We start from the raw sequence: 13,379 nt of genomic DNA, 5'->3' as shown, positions 1-13,379 counted from the left end.
CAGCTGTGCTGGGCTGGGCTGGGCTTCCCCCCAACCCCCCATACGCTTGCTGTTTGTTCACTTGTTCACCTGCTGTCTCTCACACTCTCTCTGTTTTGCTTCTCCCATCCACCTGCTCACATTTTCTCTCTGTCTAGCTCTCTCTGTCTCCCACCTTCCCCCTCGGCCTCCAAATTATTCACCTGCTTCCTCAGTCTCTCTCCCTCTACAACAACCCCCCTTCCCCTGCTTGCCCATTTCTGGTTCACTTGCTCTCTCTCTCTCTCTCTCTCTCTCATCCACCTGCTCTCTCTCTCTCTTTCACCTACTCACTTTCATTAACCTGTTCTTTTTCTGTGTCCAGCTCCCTCTCAGCCTCCAGCTTATTTAGCTACAATATCTATCTGTCTCTCTCTCTCTCTTCCTCTCTCAGTTTTATTCAGACACTTTCTCTCTCTCTTTCTCTACTGTAAGGCGGCGTTCACACTGTGGGGCAGATGTACGTATGTTAGAGAACACAGTGTGAACAGCGACTTGGCCAGTCGGCAGAAGTTGCATGCTGGGCCTTTTGGGCCTGTACTAAACAGAATTAGACATTAAACAACAGAATCAGTTTAGCTATCAGGAAATAAATATGCATACTATTTCTATCAAACAGAGAGATAATACAGGGCAGTAATTCTACATCACTCAAAAATAATATTCTGTCTATTTGTGCAGGTGTAACAAACAGACTCAATAGTGTAGCCGTCATCTACACAAAGGGAAGTAGATCAAGTTAAAAAACAATGGCAAGACATGAGAAGGCAAGCAAAAGTAAAGGTTGCATTTAACACATTTCTGGAAGTTTCTCCTAATGACGCTTCTAACTCTAGCAATTTAGCTATTTCGATTTTCAACATTTTTCAAAACAGACGTGCGCTGTCCCCCACAGTTTCCATACGAAAAACGGAATAAGTAATCAGCCACTCCTTGGGCTTCTTCCATATTTGTGCAGAAAAACTTTCACTTTTCCTCTTCCACGAATGCATATGCAAAGTCAGAAAGACGCAACTTGTCATTTTGAGCTCCTGCAGCAGACAGAATGCTGTTTTAGCCATGTGTGGTCTGTTTATACATACTGTACCATGGCATGTTTTTAGGCACACAATGCAATGAAGTTATGCCTAGAATGGGCACTAACAGGTTAGTACATCTACCCCAGTGATGCTTTAAAAAAAAAAAAAAAAACGCCAGGCAGACAATGGTTGCTTGTGTGTTGTTGCTATGATACATTTTCTTTAGCTAGATAGCAAGCTTCTTGGCTTAGCATAGACAGCTAAGCAACAACCGACTGTTGAAAACCGACTCGTTCAAAAAACTATTTTTTACGACCTTTTGTATAATAGTTTTTACTAAACCATCATTTACTATCTTCTCCTATTTGCATCTTGCTAAAATAAACGTGAGATGTGGCATTCCATGAACAAATCGAGCACTGGGGGAGTGAGGAAAAAGTGTCGCCACCTAATGCTTTGCCTCCATGTCCCCTCCCTCTCACTAAATGACTGGGTAAGCATACAGGACTGCAGTGCTTAACCAAGCCCGCTGTTTTCACTACAGCTGAAATATTGCTCTGACCTTACCCTGTCATCAAAACACAGTGGGAAATGCTGTTTTCTCTTTCTCCACTCCTCACCACCCCCACACCCTTCTCTCTTTCTCTCTCTCTCTCCCTCAATGTCAAGAAAATGGTGCTGTGCTCTCTGCAATCTAAGTCTTGCTGGGCATATACACTATAGAAATTGATCTCTGATTTGTATTTTTTTCAGTCCTTCTACAGGCCAAAGGGCCCTCTCTCTGCACACACACACACACACACACACACACACACACACACACACACACACACACACATACACACACTCCTGCACCCATCTTTACAGAGACAGATATTCCGAGGCAAATTGCAGGTATCACCTGATCGGGGGCGTCTAGCCTGTCATGCTCTCACTGGCCCGTGACAGAGATCAATAGACTGAAGGCCAGAACGCACCCCGCTTCAGATTTTCACTTCCACCGTTTACTTATTTATTTATTTCATTTACTACTTTTATTTCTTTATTTATTTTTTTCTCTCCCTGCGCATTCTGACATTTATGTGTGGGCTGGAGTCTATCGAGGATGAGAAGGGCTCACACACACAGACAGTGTAAAATACTAACCGTGTGATTACAGCCAGTGAGGAGCGTAAGTGGCCAGAAGTGTTTACAGACCTCGGAGGACCATGCAGATTTATGGCGGTTGGGGGGGGTCCACAAGGTCTTCTCCACTCACCTCCCCCAGGCTGTTGGGGAGCCAGATCGATCGGCTCCCTCGCTTCCTCATAATGCCACTAATAGCGGGTGATAAAGCAACTCTGTGGCCCGCTTTGCTACCTCCCAAAAATGAAATAAATAAAATAAAAAAACTCTGTCGAAAAAAAAAGCGCCCAGGCACCATCCAGGAACCCGGCGGCCCTGCATAATATTTCAGCACTAACGACCTTCTTTGGGAGTGAGACTTTCAGCGAACAGAGATCTCTCTTTCCTTCGACATCCTCTCTGCATCGCTCTCTCTCTCTTTCTGTCCTGCATGTTCGCTTTCTCTCACTCTCTCTTTATGGACGGGTGTTAATGCGAGTGGGCGTTTTATAAGCACCTCACAGAGATGACAGCCTATTAAAAATCATGGCGCTGAACTCTTTGCCCCCAGTGAGTAAAACAATGCGGCGGATTTGAATTCTTGCTCTTATTTTATCCCCCTCACCTCACCTCACACACACACACACACAGACACACACACACGCAGACACACACTCACTCTCTCATACACACACACACACACACATCTCTTCTAACTCAAGACCCTTAAAGGGGAAGGACAAGGTATGATATTTTCTTCTTTGACTAACTGCATTAAATATGCATCAGTGTAAAAAAATTTGAGAAGAGAGAGAGAAGAGAGGAAAAAATATTCTGCCCTTTGTTTGTTTATTCTACCCCCAGGGGATATTTTTTTTCTAGTGGATGGCGGTGAAGGGAAGAAAAATTAATTAGCATTTTTGTTCCCGCTATCTATAACCTTTCTCATTTTAGATGAATGTAACATGAACAATTACAGGCTTGTTGCGCCAAAGGATATGTTTCTCTGCTTCCCGTACTACAAAAGCCTGTGAAGTGGACAAATCTTTTTCAACTTCCCGGCATTAAAGCGCAGCATAGTGCATAGCGTTACCCATATGCACGGCCTTATTTTCGATCAGATTGATCTTTTAAGCCTTTATGCATTCATTACGTCACTGCATTTAAAAGAAATGATGGTATAGGCCACAACAGGGTAATGGTGTGCAAATAGGAGTAATACCTCCCCGGAACAGAATCACACATCCTGCTAAAGTAGTTAAGCATTAAAAGCCCATCATGGAGAGCCTATGACAGCAGTGAAAACTCTCTCCATGCTGGTACCACTGTACCAGCTCTGAAGGACAAACCCGTATCTTAAGTCGGGCGGCTCTCAGCAAGGGATTTGGCCAGGGGACCAGAACACGGGACAGCCTAATGTTCCACCGTCCGTAACCCCCGTTCTCCGGCTCCTTGGTAACACCAATGGTAATCGGAGCTCGAGGAACTCCTCATCCATGGGTGATAGCCTTGAGCTCATTAGCCTCAGCAGTTCATTACCGGGGGCCGGGAGATTACCCCTGCCGCTGCAGACACCCATTTAGAGAAGAGCTTCTCGTGCATGGGAGAGCGAGGCCTCCATTCTCCCACGAGTGAAATGAGACAGACAGTGAGACAGACATGCATGAGAGACAGACAGACTGTGAGTGAAATAAGAGGGCCTGTGAGACAGACAGACTGAGAGTGAAATGAGAGGGCATGTGAGACAGACAGACAGACTGAGAGTGAAATGAGAGGGCATGTGAGACAGACAGACAGACTGAGAGTGAAATGAGAGGGCACGTGAGACAGACAGACAGACTGAGAGTGAAATGAGAGGGCACGTGAGACAGACAGACTGAAATGAGAGGGCACGTGAGACAGACAGACTGAGAGTGAAATGAGAGGGCATGTAAGACAGACAGACTGAGAGCAGCCGGGAATGGAACCTTAATGTGTCCCCTTTTTCTTTGATTCAATATTGCCCCGACCGGTGATGATAAATATGAACCGTGCGCGAATGCTAAGAGCCGTCAACATTTGCAGCAATAAATGCTCTGGGAGAGACAATAAATTACAGTTTTTTTTTGTGTGTGTGTGTGTGTGTGTGTGCCGTGTGCGTGTGCGGGTGCGTGTGCGTGTGCGTGTGCCGTGTGCCGTGTGCGCAGTGTTCCTTTTTGAAGACAACTGTGCGACATCCCTGGGAGATTATTCAACAATAATAGAGAAGCCTTCGTCTTTATATGCTTCCCTTTTTGATTCAGTGATTTGTCAGAGTAAGTGGGTAGAAAAGAACATATGTCAGATCTAGTCACCCAAACGTATGATGTCTCCTTTTAATAAAAAAAGGAATAAAACGGACATGCTGCACTAAAAGCTATGCATTAGTCAGCACTCGGAGTAAGAGCAAAGTAAATAAAAGGGACAAATAGCACTCCCTCCGTCTGACATTATGAAAGGAGGTTACATGTGAATGTTGTTGTGTTGGGCTGAAAGCCTGATCAGATTGTCATAAACTTTGTAAACTGTAAGAGCCATGGGGCTTGACAGCGAAGTGTGATGGCAGATGCACTGGCGTGTGTGTGTGTGTGTGTGTGTGTGTGTGTGTGTGTGTGGGGAGGGGGGGTCGTCTCTGTCTTTTCCTCTGTAATACAGACTGATGATAGGGGGCAGGAGGCACATGAAAAACACACTGACATGAGAGGCTACTCCCTGGGTCTCTCAGCTTAAGCGACAGTCCACGCCAGACCAGTGGTCTATCTGGCAGACCCAGGCAGATATCGCTATGCACTCCGACAGATGCATAAACAATCCTACAGACGGAGCAGACCTGAAGGGACAGACGGTGTACAGAGAGGAATGGAAAAGGGACACAGAAACTCTGACGCTTTGGATGGGTCGCTTTTCTTTTTTCGTTAAATTCACTCCTGGGAACAGGAGTACTGTCTCGCTGCTTCGTTGTTTTTTTCTTCTTCTTCTGCTGCCTCGCTGCAGACGTATTAAATGAGATCCGCCGGACATAAAAAGTCGGAGCTTGACTATGGGGATGAGACCCAGACAGACAGAACTGGAAATAGGATTTAATCTGACAGAGGAGAAGCAACAGGACGGCTCGCACTGCCTGTGCTCTACAAGCTACTTAGACAGATCGAGCCACTTCCCTTTGTACTCTCCGAAAAGGAAGAAGCGTTCCTCAGTCGACATGTTCATGTCAAAAGGCATACACCCACAGTCATCAACTTTGGGTACTTTTGTTGATCTTCGTTAAAAAAAAAGTAGACTCCGAACATCGAAAAAGTTGTTAAAATAAAACTTTGGGCCAAGTCTGCATTTCACTTTCCTTGAATGCGAATGATGACTTCTTCACATTTACGAAAGGTCATGCGATAAAAGACAAAAAGGGCTCCAGACTGCCATCCAAACCCAAACGCCAGCTAACTCATCCTAAACCATTAGACCTTAAACCGAGTCTAGTCCCTGCGGAGTAGCTGACAGACAACGTCAGCTGATAAGCAGACACTTGAGTGAATGGGAAAGTATAGTGTGACAGTGAGAGTGTACGCAAGTGCCTCATAATTACTTTTAATACACTCAACGCAGTACGCTAACTGAACTACATTGCAAACAATCTGCATTTGCTGGTGACAGCAAACTGACATTATAACTTGTTTAAACACACACTAATTGGAGCAGCCCATGGGCTTTGTTTATGAATGTGCTGTTTAGTCTTTATTCAGGTTCCCCCTCACAATAAGAGAGATCCAAATATACACAAGGCTCTATGCAGAATAAGTTGATGCTTCGGCCAGACATTATGCTGTGTTAGTTCACACAGTTTATTGCAGAAACGCAACTTGCTGTTAACTCAGATTATTTATAGCAAACACACTCTGCTCCTCAGACTGCGATTCTGCCTCACACATTCTGTCAAAGTTTTGGGCACAAGGAAAGGCTCGTTTGCATATATTTGCATCCAATTAGCACATCAAACCTTATGACTTGAAAGGGACGCCTTGTCAAGAAGTGCTTTGCATCTCTCTCTCTCATTTCCCCTTCTCTCTCTCTCTTGCTTCCTCTCTCTTCCAACTCCATTATGAATGTTCGATTAAAAGAACAATTAGATAAGTTTAACCTCTCACAAGAGAGGAATTACATCGCCTCTTGATGCAAATGTTTGGGAAAAGGGGGTTTGTGTTTGTGTGTGTGTGTGTGTGCGAGCACATGTGTTTGAACTGTGCACAGTTGTGAATGAGGTTCTTGGTAAATTTGTTCACGCGGAAACAGGGAACTAACGTTTGTGCCGAGACTTAACTCGCACCCTCCTCCACCCTGTTGCGAAGCGCAGGAAATCTGCAATTTTCTTGTTTGCACTGTTTAACGGTATGTCCGGAGGAGATGGGGGAGTGTGGTTGACTTGCGGAATTGCATTAATTTGACTCAACAAAGATGTCAACACAAATCAGTCAGGCCTTTGAGTCTACCGCAAACCCGCACTGAGCCGTTAAACAAGTGCCCAAACAATTAATCAACTTGTAATTACAAGCCCTATTTAACTGGAACTTTGCTTTGAAAAGAATCCTGTGCTTGGCAGCGATGAGGACAAGAATAAAGCCCTTTCACTACGCATCCAGCGTCATCTTGGCAATAAATATCTGTATTTGTATGGACATTTTGCCTACGGTGCTTGTCTAATAACTGCCAATTGAACTGTTACAGAATGAATCGAGTGCAATGCACAGCTCCATGCCATTTGTACACAGTAATTTGTACATCGTTCCACAGATATAACCCAAGGCATGTGAAATGTATCCTACAAAACCAGACAATAGTCAAATATTTTCCAAAGATAATGAAAGAAAAAAAAAGATTTACACAAAGCAGTTCCACTCCCTTTTGACAAAGTTCCTAAATCTGGGGGCAAGGACTTCATTAAGTCATCATGATCACCTAATTGATAAAATACCCAGAGGTGGAAGGCCATTAAGCAGAGGCTAGGGAATAGAAGGGCATTCCAGTGGAAGCCATTACCGTGTCACTTATGCATACCTCCAACATGAAAGATTACACAGATCATAACTGGCGGCAAATAGGCACTTTAGCCATATGCCGAAGACACACGCATGTTCTGGCAGTACGGGGAGGCAGTCACATGGTAAGTCCTTTGGCGGAGCTGGATAAAACAACATTCAATTACATGTGACAGGTCTCGGCTCATTTCCATGTCAGGCTCACAATGGCGCTCTGTCAGAAGACTGAGGGGCGTTAAATCAAGTCGGAGGGGAGAAAGGGGCCGCATCTATTCCTGAGTCATCACCCTGGTGGAGGTGAGGCGGAAGTGCACATGACAGCTTTTTTTTTTATGTGTGAAAAAAAAAAAAGATAAATTAGAATGACATGAAAGGCATTTTTTTTCTTCTCTCCAAAGGTCCCTTGGCTGCTGTGTCAGACGGCCATGAAGTGAAGGTCTTGACGTTACACGGCGTCGGGCACAACCTCCGGTGACGTGGCCACTATACATCCCCCGCCCCCCATCCCTTAAGTGTGCCCATCTGATATCATTAGAGGACATTTATTCCCCCTTTCTCTCACTGTTAGCTCACTTACGATGATTAATTATGTCAAGCTCCTTCTCTGACAACTCGCCTCACTCGGGGGAGAGATTCTTGCCTCCTCTCCTTCGTCTCTCTGTCTCGTTCTATCACTCTCCCCTTCACTCCTCTCAATTCGATTCAAATTCAATTCTGCGAGCGCTCCATCTGCTTTCCTTTTCCGCGGCCCCCTGTGCCACACCCGCTAAAAAAACGACAGCAGTGCGCCAATAAAATAAACAGCGCCACCTATAAACAGCGGATAGAGTCGAGCTACTGCAGGTCAAAGTGACAAGGCTGTGAGGCAGGGGAGAGGCTATAACATTGAAACGAGATAATGCGGTTGTGTTTCATGCGATTTCATTCTACATGTGTCAGTGTTTGCTTCCTGTGTCGTTTTTCCTAAGCCCATACTGTCTCTTCTCATCGGTTTTTCTCTCTTTTTTTAGTATGTGTCAGTCTGTCTCCTGCCACCTCCACGATGCACACTCCCTCCCCTCCCCTTTCTCTCCACCATTTTGCACAAGAGTCACATATTCGCTCTGTCTAATAGGCACACGCTCACCCACATCCATACACCCACAACCTCCACAACATTGACCCTCTCTCTTTTCAGTTTTTAAAAGCACTTCACCACATTCTTCAGCAGATGCTGTTGCCTGCGTGTGTGTGTGTGTGTGTGTGTGTGTGTGTGTGTGTGTGTGTGTGTGTGTGTGTGTGTGTCAAGAATGTTATCCATCCATCCTCCTGCACACACCCCACATTCCCCCTTTCCTCTCAGCCTGCCAGGCTGCTGCTGCTGCTGCTCTCGACACTAACGAACCCCTCCTATCCAAACAGATGCAGACATGTGTCTGTGTTTAAACACGCACGCCTCAATTACACATACCGCGCACGCCGCGCGCGTGTGTGTGTGTGTGTGTGTGTCTGTCCACTGTGTCAGTAATCCACTTAAACAGCCGGAAGTGAAAAAGCCCCGCAGATGTTTCTGCCTCCGTACCAGCTGAGCCTCCAATAGGGGAAGCATGAGACCTGCAGGCGCCACACACACACAGTCGCCTCGCTCGCTCATCTGCTTTTCCCGAGTCGGCACTGGTGGAAGCAGGCAACATCGAACGGCAGTCCCGAGCTGACTGCCTTGTTATTCGTTGTGCACACTGATATGGTGGCGCTCCATTTAGCGGTAAATGTATCGTGTCATTTGAGAGGGGCATAGCGTTGTGTAGCCGAGTGTATCCAGCCATGGTACATGGTATCACGCTAAATCACTGCACTGCCAAGCCTAATATATAGATGCTATAATACCGAGGACAATATACTACTAAGTTCTTTTACATGATCAGAATATTGTACTATAATGATACCATGTGCTGGTTAAGCGTAGCATAGGATACTATTGCTTGACATGCATTTGGCCCATTCATTTTGCTTCTCTCATTTTGGAGAAAGTATTTTCACACACACCGAAAGAAAAAAAGGTGTGTGGTTCCCTTTTGGGGATTTATGCAGTTCTGCACACGTGAGAGTGGATTGAGATGGGGGGGGGGGGGGGGGCGACAGCGGTTCCCTGTAGGACAAGAACGTCGAGGAGCGACGGCGGCATGGATTAATGCACGACGTCAAAAACTGACAGCACAGTGACAATTTAATCGCCGACTGGTTTTTCTTAGATGAAAAAAATAAAAAATTCCAAGAAATGAAAAAGGGTGAGAACGTCCCCATCATTAATATGATTCATTTATTCTTTTCTCCCCTCATCATATCCTGTTAATATGGCTGTCAGGGGCCTGCAGATGGATTTGCTGTATGCATTATATGTGCATTTCTTTATCATTTGTGCCCACTGTCCTTGTGTGCAGGGCAATCTCCTTTATCAGATTTGCTGATGCATTGCGCAGAGAAAATCCTATTTATTCATTAAATTCTCTCTCTTTTCGGCTTATCTGTTCATTTCCTGGAAATGCACCTCTCCAGAGGGTGGAGATGCTGTAACAATCTCTGTACAGAGTAATATACTCCCCCAGATCTCTCTCTCTCTCTCTCTCTCTCTCTCTCTACGTAAAGACTATTAATCTATTATGGATCTGAGCTGAAGTCTACAAATGTCGTAAGAATTGTGCTGCTTCTCCCATGTGCTATGGACTCAGAACGGCAGGTGAGTGGAATCGTCTATCTATTCAAGCCTAAAGCAATATTGACTTTTGCAACGTCAAGGTCCAATACAGAGCACACTACAGGCTTTTTGCTCTTACCAAAGTGATTCATCAAAGCCTTACACTCGTCATACTGAACACAGTTAGCGTGAGTAACTACCACTAAGCTATCAGTGCAGCCCTCAACACTATCCTCTTATGTTGGTGGATACATGTTGGGAGGGGAATAAAAAACGGTATGAGCAGGACACAGGGAACATACGTTTCTGCGACAGTAACCGTAGGCTGTTAAGTACGTTTTGGGTGCATCGTTATTTGTGTGACTGATGAATGGCAAAAGCCAGGTCTGTCATCATAATGGTGGCTGAGGGAGCTGTAAACAGGCGGAGATCATTCCAAAAAAACCTGCGCGAACCGCCATCCATCTGCATCTCTTCCCTCCCTCGCCCCATCTCGCCTCGCGTGGCAACAATAACAACAACAACAGGGCCGGAGGAGACGAGAGCCTGCCACAAATCTCCATCTCTCCCTCAGACAGGAGAGGAATGGTGGGTTGATCCCTGACAGTAACCGCCTAGCACTGATGGACGGTAGGAAAAACTGCTGGAGAGGGAGGGGCGTGGGGGGGGTGTATGGGCTCCCTTTAGCCACATTACCAAGAAGAGGCATGATGCACCACGCTGTTCGGAGAAATAAAAAACAAAATCAAATCCGTGGCTCAGGGAGCAGATGTCCATATCAAAGACCATGAGTATCTGCTTAGTCCCATTAGAGTTGATTCCCACAGACTACCTCTCTTTCTCTCTCTCTCTCTTTCTGTCTCTCTTTGCCTTTCTTTCGTTTTCTCACTGGTTTTCTTTAGTTGCTGAGTTGGCTCAGAGGCACAGTGTGCTCACAGCACCTGCGAGAGGAGAGGAGAGGAGCAGAGCAGAGCAGAGCAGAGCAGAGCAGAAGAGCTTCTTTGAAAAATGTACTACATTCACAGACTCTGCATCTGTCCCCCCGGAAATACGATCAATATGGATTGCTGCCTTGCTTTTTTTTTTCTTTCCTTTTTGTGCCGTGTACGGTCCACAGGTGGGCCAGGAGAGACTGTTGATGTCTGATCTACTTTCAGTCCTCTCCCCGAAAACCCAGAGAGGGAAGGAGGGAGGACGGGCTCGAATCGGCTCGGAGGAGTGACGAAATAACCCCACGCAGGAGTCAAGGCGAGAAACCAGCAATTATTCTTTCAAAAGCGGAGCCGATCCAGTCTCCGAAGGCAGCGGGTGGGGTGGGGTGTGAGGGGGTTTGGGGGGGGGGGGGGGGGGAGGGGGACAGCTACGGTGGCGTTTCGCAGGTTAAGTCGCCCAGTCCGTCCACACGAGCTGGATGTGTCTGTAATTATACCCTTGAGTACGGCTGGAGAAATCCCAGAGCTTTCATGCGCTTGTCACATTCGGGACATCTAAGCGAACCTCTGCTGCCGTCAAGCGTCTCATTTTGCCTTTCTCTGCCTCGTCTCTCTGCCTCCTGTCCTCACTACCTTGCTCCCACTGCCTGGGCGTTGCAGCAATTAAGGACACGGAGCTATACTCTCTCAGAGTTTCCAAGCCAAGGCACTTCAAATGATAGCCTTTTCTTCCTCTTCTTTTTCATTTTGGTGCATGAGTGTGTGTTTTTTAATGCGTGTTGTCTTTTCTATGTTTATTGAGACAGACAGACAAACTTAAAGAGCTCCCTTGTGGAATTTCGACTTGGGAGGAATTTTTGGGAGAACTTAAATGGGCAGGCAAAAGAGGAAGCCAAAACATACAAAGAGATACCCATTGCCTCCCCACAACACACACACACACACACACACACACACACACACACACACACACACACACACACACACACACACACACACACACACACACACACACACACACACACACACACACACACACACACACACACAGAGAGTTTACAGCTACAGAAATTATCTACAAACTACTCCCCAGACATTTACATACACATAGACATGACTGAAACAACGCACACACATAACACCCATTATCAAACATGCACAGTACACAGCAACAGCCAACCTCCCCCTCCCTCCTCTCTCTCTCTCTCTCTCTCTCTCTCTCTCTCTCTTTCTCACACACACTCACACACACACACACACACACACACACACACCACACAGGCATAGCCTTACCTGCAGTGCTTGTGCACCCCTGCCACAGTTTCGATGATGAAGCACTCTCCCTCATTCAGGCAGAAGGCCAGATCTTTGTCTTGGCAGCGCTTGAAATGCTCTGAGCGTGGCGTTGGGTTGGTGGGGGCTGCTGTGTGAAAAAGAATCAAACAGAGAAGAGAAAGAGAAGAAGAACATTACAAAATGACACAGGTCAGAGGAAAGAAAGTCGAAAAGGAAGGAATCAAAAACAAGAAATGAAGGAAAGAGATTAAAGAGGTACTGTACCCTTAAAAGTTAAACTAACATGTAAACTAAGTGATGTGACTGTACTGTGATGAAATACATCAGTGCTGGAGTTAATATTGACAAAATTCCCCCTTTATAAAAATTGGCATTTTATGGGTTGAAAATGATTTAAAACAGGATTTAAAATCTAGTGTTTTAAAATCATCTTAGGCCAATGCTGACGTAGAGACGACAGTTTGGAACATTACTATGTCATGATAAACATAGACCCTCAGTCTAGTAAACTCTCAGCTCCTTGCCCACCATTTAGCATTTTTCTAAATGATGCAGTGTGTGGAGTGAGGCTCAGAGCTGGGATTGTATTTAGACTTTAATCATAATGGAATAATCAATCCTCCTCTATTATGTCCACCCAGGGCAGGGGAATACACTCACAATTAGCTCTACTTCTGCTCACAGCAAAACTGACCCAAGCACTCTGCACATAAAACCAAACGCGTACAAATGTTTTCGCCGGTTATAAACGAGACACAGGGACGGAAGACGACTCAGCATTTCCGCAGGGTTCATGGATCAACGTCTAAAGCACACACACAAACATACACGCACACACACGCATGCATGCGCACGCACACACACACACACACACGCACACACACACACACACTGCGATCAGGGTTAACTATGGCGTGGGTCAGACTCAGGGCCGGAGTGGGGCCACTTTTCAGCCCGGGAATTTCAGGCCCAAGACCGGCCCACTTTTTCCATGGTAGTGGAAATTGGATAAATGAAGCAACAGTTCAGCTCTTACTATCCTGTAGTTTTCTCTTTATTAATACCATGGTTCAACAAATAATGTAAAGGTTAAATAATAATCCACTTAAGCTGAGAAGTTAACAAAAAATATTCCACTATTCCACGAGGATAGGTTGATAAATTAACTAAAGCAGAAATAAATAAATAAAGCATTTGAAACGTATGCCACACTTCAACAAAGAGGCATATTGAACTAATGTTTACAGTTCAACTCACAGTACAGAAGTTACATTGCGAATAGCACCAACAG

At 45.6% G+C, this 13,379-nt stretch overlaps 1 protein-coding gene across 1 annotated transcript in view; it reads right to left on the bottom strand.

Moving 5' to 3' along the window:
• The window catches only part of nrg3b (neuregulin 3b), a 150,554-nt gene that overhangs the window by 44,832 nt on the left and 92,343 nt on the right, over window positions 1-13,379 (bottom strand). Inside the window, exon 2 of the mRNA XM_031561536.2 lies at window positions 12,086-12,215. Coding sequence (XP_031417396.1) covers window positions 12,086-12,215 — 130 coding nt within the window. The remainder of the gene's footprint in view (window positions 1-12,085; window positions 12,216-13,379) is intronic.

Source organism: Clupea harengus, chromosome 23 (genome assembly GCF_900700415.2).
Source record: "Clupea harengus chromosome 23, Ch_v2.0.2, whole genome shotgun sequence".
NCBI classification, from domain to species: domain Eukaryota; kingdom Metazoa; phylum Chordata; class Actinopteri; order Clupeiformes; family Clupeidae; genus Clupea; species Clupea harengus.
This window is presented reverse-complemented; position numbering and strand designations above follow the sequence as displayed.